This window comes from Bidens hawaiensis, unplaced genomic scaffold (assembly GCF_021521415.1).
Source record: "Bidens hawaiensis isolate Kalapana, Puna unplaced genomic scaffold, B.hawaiensis_p1.1 tig00000416_1, whole genome shotgun sequence".
Lineage (NCBI taxonomy): Eukaryota > Viridiplantae > Streptophyta > Magnoliopsida > Asterales > Asteraceae > Bidens > Bidens hawaiensis.
In genome coordinates this window covers 6,160,603-6,166,470 of record NW_027491029.1, presented here as the reverse complement: position 1 = coordinate 6,166,470, position 5,868 = coordinate 6,160,603, and the positions used below count along the sequence as shown (strand labels likewise).

Genomic DNA, 5,868 nt, shown 5'->3' with positions numbered 1-5,868 from the left:
ACGTTCATATCTCAGTTCGAACGTTGTCTTGACTACAACTCTGGAGCAGATTTGCTCAATCAGGAGGACGAGGTTGATGTTCCTGCGGAGCACGACATGAGCATTCTTGTTAGCTCACCTCCTGAATACCCCGAGGTTTTCACGGTTGCCGATAGCACCGAGGGACCGAGGGAGAGACCATCGATTGAGGCACCACCATCCCTCGAGCTTAAAGAGCTACCTCCACATTTGGAGTATGCTTTCTTGGACGGTGACGCCGATTTACCCGTCATCATTTCTTTTCAGTTGACGGATGATGAGAAGTCGAGGTTGGTTGATGTGCTCAAGGCACACAAGCAGGCTATTGCGTGGAAACTCATGGACATTCAGGGCATCAGCCCGAACTTTTGTACGCACAGGATACTCATGGAGGATGAGTACAAGCCTGTAATCCAGCCTCAGAGGAGGCTCAACCCTAACATGTCGGAGGTGGTCAAAAAGGAGGTTTTCAAACTCCTCGACGCAGGCCTGATATATCCCATCTCCGATTCTTCATGGGTGAGTCCCGTTCAGGTCGTCCCTAAAAAGGGAGGGATGACAGTTGTCACTAACGAACGTAACGAGCTTGTTCCGACTAGGACAGTCACAGGTTGGCGGGTGTGTATCTACTATAGGAGACTTAACGACGCTACTAGGAAAGACCACTTTCCTCTTCCGTTCATCGATCAGATGTTGGAGCGTCTGTCGGGGCGACAGTTTTACTGTTTTCTTGATGAATTTTCAGGTTATTTTACAGATTCCGGTCGCACATGAGATCAGGAAAATACCACTTTTACATGCCCATACTGTACCTTCGCGTACAAACGTATGCCTTTCGGGTTGTGTAATGATCCGGCTACTTTCTAGCGTTGCATGGTAGCGATATTCCAGGACATGATCGAGAGTTCCATGGAGGTTTTCATGGATGATTTTTCGGTATATGGGGACTCATTCGATCAATGTCTTTCTAATCTTGAGAAGATGATGAAGCGATGCATAGAGACTTAGTTGATGTTGAACTGGGAGAAGTGCCACTTTATGGTGACTGAAGGCATTGTGCTCGGGCACAAGATTTCGTGAGATGGTATTGAGTTAGACAGAGTTAAAATCGACACTATCAGTAGACTTCCTCCACCGACTAGTGTGAAATCCATTCGTAGTTTTCTCGGGCATGCAGGTTTTTATCGTAGGTTCATTAGATATTTTTCTAAGATCACCCGGCCCATGACTCGCCTTCTAGAGAAGGACATCGCATTCGACTTTGATGCTGATTGTCTGAAGGCGTTTGAGTTTCTCAAGGGGTAGTTGGTTAACTCCCCTATCTTAGTAGCACCCGACTGGAGCTTACCCTTCGAGCTCATGTGCGACGCTAGCGATTTTGCAGTCGGGGCTGTTTTAGGTCAGCGGAAGGATAAGCACTTCCATCCTATATATTACGCGAGTACGACCCTCAATGATGCTCAGGAGAATTACACGACTACTGAGAAGGAGCTTCTATCAGTGGTTTTCGCGTTCGACAAAGTCCGTTCTTATCTCGTGCTATCCAAAACCATCGTTTATACTGATCATGCGGCATTGCGATACCTGTTCGCCAAGAAAGATGCCAAGCCGCGCTTGATACGATGGATTCTCTTGCTTTCCGAGTTCGATATTAAGATTAGAGATAAAAAGGGAGCGGAGAATGTAGCTGCGGATGACTTATCACGTCTGGAGGATCCGAAGAGAGAGGAGATTAGAGAGGATGCCATCGGGGATAAGTTTCCCCACGAGTCGTTGATGATAGTGAGAGTAAGATTTGAGAGAGAGCCAGTTTTGTACGTGAGTGCTGAAGAGGACGGTCTACCATGGTTCTCCGACATTGCGAATTATCTGGCCGAAGGAGTAGTGGTCAAGGGCATGAGTTATCAGCAGAGGAGGAAGTTTTTCGCAGACGCCATCCACTACATATGGGATTCGCCGTATTTGTTTCGTGTAGGCGCCGATCGAGTGTTGAGGAGGTGTGTGAGTAGGGAAGAGGGTCGTGAGATTCTTAGGCATTTTCATGAAGGTTTAACTGGAGGCCACCATGGTTCGTCTTCCACCGCTAGGAAAGTTTTAGATTCCGGCTTTTATTGGCCATCGATTTTCAAAGACTCACCCGAGTTTGTCAAACAGTGTGACGCATGTCAGCGCACTGGTAACATCTCATCCCGTAATGAGATGCCCCAAAACCCCATTCAGGTTTGTGAGGTTTTCGACGTTTGGGGCATTGATTTCATGGGTCCGTTCCCTTCTTCTCGAGGGAACCGATACATTCTCGTGGCTATCGACTACGTTTCCAAGTGGGTTGAGGCTCAAGCCTTGCCCACTAACGACGCCCGAGTTGTAGTGGGATTCTTGAAGAGGTTGTTTAGTCGGTTTGGTACTCCCAAGGCCTTGATCGGTGATAGGGGCACACATTTCTGTAATGCCCAGATGGAGAAGGCGTTGGCATGGTATGGGGTCACCCACCGCCTATCATCCACAGACGAGCGGTCAAGTGGAGAATGCAAACCGAGGAGTGAAACGAATTTTGGAGAAAACTGTCGGCAAGAACCGAAAGGACTGGTCCGACAAGTTGGATGATGCACTTTGGGCTTTCCGTACAGCCTTTAAGATGCCTATTGGGACCACGCCTTTTAGGATGGTTTATGGCAAAGCGTGTCATTTACCAGTGGAGTTAGAGCATAGAGCATATTGGGCGTTGAGATCCGTTAATCTTGACCTGACCCAAGCTGCAAAAAACCGGTATCTCCAAATTCATGAGGTAGAGGAGCTGAGAGATGAGGCGTATGCGAGATCATGGAGTTATAAGGAGCGTACGAAGGCGTTACACGATCGAAAGTTGAGGAAAGTGAAAGAGTTCAAGTGTGGGGATCGTGTGTTGGTTTATAATTCCCGTCTGAAGTTATTTCCAGGTAAGCTTAGATTGATATGGGTTGGTCCGTATACGGTGAAGGCGGCATTTCCGCACAGTGCAGTTGAGTTAGTTGATCATGAGGGGAGAGCGTGGAAGGTGAATGGCCATAGGTTAAAACATATCTGTGGGCCGGCTGATTCGGTCGAGGAAGATGTATTTCCCCTTGACATCCCTACTTTGACTGCTTGAAAGGGATAGGCCTTGGGAAATACCTGAGTGTAGAGTTTGTATAATTTTTATTTGCTTTATTTTATTTTTGTATTTTGAGTCAGTTTAAGTTTTTAGAGTCTGTTTGATGTCTGCTTTGGGTGCTTTGAGCTTTGTTTTGCAGGTTTGGATACTGTCATTCGTACTCAATCTCCATTCGGACGGGGGTGTTCTGAGCTTATTTGATTGTAGAGGGTACCCAAAAGCTGCGGCCGCGAATGAAATGTTATACGGTCGCTTTACTGGAACAAGACATACGCAGATCATTACCATATTACCGGGAGTCTGTTCCTTTATTCTTTGTTTTTATTTTATTTTTATTTCTGCTTTATTTTTGTCCTTTTCCTGTCTTCTATTGAGGACAATGCGAAATTTAAGTGTGGGGATGGGAAACTGACGTTTTTAGATTTTTATATAAAAAAATCAAAAATATAGATAAAAAAAAACGAAAAAAATAGTTATATAAAAAATTCAAAAACTTAAAAAAAAAATTTTAAAAATGTCCCGAAAAACTATTTTGCGTATAATGGAAAATGATATTATTGTTTAAGGTTGATCTTTTAAAACTACTATTATATATGAGATTAAACAAAAGATGGCACACTTAATTTGGGATGTGTCGGTAGGCCCAACTAGCTTTGATAGTCCCATTTAGCAGTTTTTATATATATAATAATCTGAAAATGGTGAAACCGAATTTCGATGCTTAGGGAGGATTACCATAATCTAAAAACTTTGAGATGGTAAGACTTAGATGCACTCAAATTAGCACACCACCACATGTCCATCTTTTTACGAGCTTAGAAAATAGTTATATATTTAGGGTGATATAAAAAAAAGGAAAAAAAATAGAAAAAAATAGAAAAAAAAAAGAAAAAGAAAAAAAAAGAGTATGTTTTGAAAGTTTATTTCCAAAAGTTGGTCCAAAAAGCAAATGAAGTGAGAAAGTTATGTATTGTAAAATGCCAAAGAAGCATTCTCAAAGTTAGTAAAAGAGGCCAAAGATGCACATACTAGACGGGACTTAGAGTTTACGTGTTACCAAGGGGATAGTGACTCTGAGGATACACTATTTGGGCTCGAAGGTTCTTAGTCAATAAATATTTTTTTAGGGAATTTATAGGACAAAGTCCAATAATATTTAGGGTATGCTCGTACGGCCTCCACATGACCATTCATCCATCAAATTTCACCGAGTGCATCTAATTAGTACTATCAACGAGTCATTGGCTTATGGTGATTTGTCGAACCAGTCTGCTTCGACTCTATTTCTTATAGCTCTCTTTGTCTGAGATGGGGTAGGTGTAGCCGTAGCTTTTGAACTTTAAAACGTTTAATACAATCGGGGGCTTGATAGGCTGGTGGCTGGGTTTAGTTGGATAACAATATCGGCAATCGCGGTTTTTGCGTTTATCTATGCTTAAAAGATAACCAGTATGTTTTAAAGACCGACTTTGAATTATGATTCCATTGCATTATATATTTTTCAGGGACGAAAAAGGTTTAAGTGTGGGGATATTTGATGTGGTCTAAAATATACGTATTGTTAAATAAATATTCCTTACACTTGTAAGTGTTTTTGATTGAATATTACTTCTATTTGGCTCATATTTAGATATAAATGGTTTGAAAAGACAATGAGCTAAGAGGGAATATTTGTTTTAAACTTCTGACCAAATGAATACTCGAATAAGTTTTATATGATATTATTCATTTGGTTTAACAAATCTACGTAATTATACTGATGAAAAAAAATAGCGAATTACTTTCTATGAATTTAGTTCTTATAATATAATGTTGATACATATATTTGGTTGGTTTGTTATGCAACACTAGCAAGGTGAGAAATGAAAACATGTTGGCGTGAAGAAAAGTCAACAAAGGGATTTACAAGGAGTATTAAGTGGGCTAAATATTTATATGAATTGTGGTGGGTCATCTTTATGTCAGTTAACAACAAAATAATAGAAGCGCACAACAAATTGCTTCGGCCAATTAGAGATCGAGAAGCCCAAGAATAATTACTAACTTGTTGACTACGAAATTAAGGTTTGAAAAAAAAATCAATAAATAGAAGAAAACCCTATAGAATTTGTGTGGGCAGCAGTTAAGAGACGCCAAAGGAGCTGCAAGTCAAAGAGACGTCAAATCAGGAGGAGATATTATTATTTACAGTGTGATTTTTTGGGGTTTGAAGAGAGGAGTTTGTCGGCTGTGGTGATTTCGAACAAAAGTAATACTTATTATTACTTTTTCTTTCTTTTATGAACACTATTATTTATTCAATTTATTACATGAACATGATTATTGGCTAAACACTTTTAGTTATCTAGGCTTGTGATGATGTTTTGTTGACTGCTTTGGACTTGTTGGCTTTCGGGTTTTGTTTATGAGATTTTGATTAATTAAAAGTTTTGATTAGTTTTATTGGATGTGTCTCATGCGTATTTATTTTTAATTTGTGTCTAAATGAATGTTTCACATGTTACTTTATTGAATGTCTTTTGATTATAGGTTGCATGTTAGGGTTGTTTACTGTGTGTTTGCAACTTGTTTATGGTTTATTGAGCTCATAAAAATTGATTTTTTGCATATTATTAGAAGTTTATATTCTTACTAGCTTAAATATCTGACGGGTGATAAGTTGTCGGGTTTGTCTGTGTTGTTAGAGTTTTAGGTTAAATTATCTGACAGGAGGTTTGCCT

General features: G+C 40.6%; 1 protein-coding gene across 1 annotated transcript; it reads left to right on the top strand.

The window, feature by feature from the left end:
* Positions 1 to 1,377: 1,377 nt before the first annotated feature.
* LOC143624677 (uncharacterized) lies at positions 1,378 to 3,145 on the top strand. Its single transcript, XM_077095245.1, has 2 exons — positions 1,378 to 2,109; positions 2,525 to 3,145. The coding sequence occupies exons 1-2, from the start codon at positions 1,378 to 1,380 to the stop codon at positions 3,143 to 3,145; spliced, it is 1,353 nt and encodes a 450-aa protein (XP_076951360.1).
* The last annotated feature ends 2,723 nt before the right edge of the window (positions 3,146 to 5,868 follow it).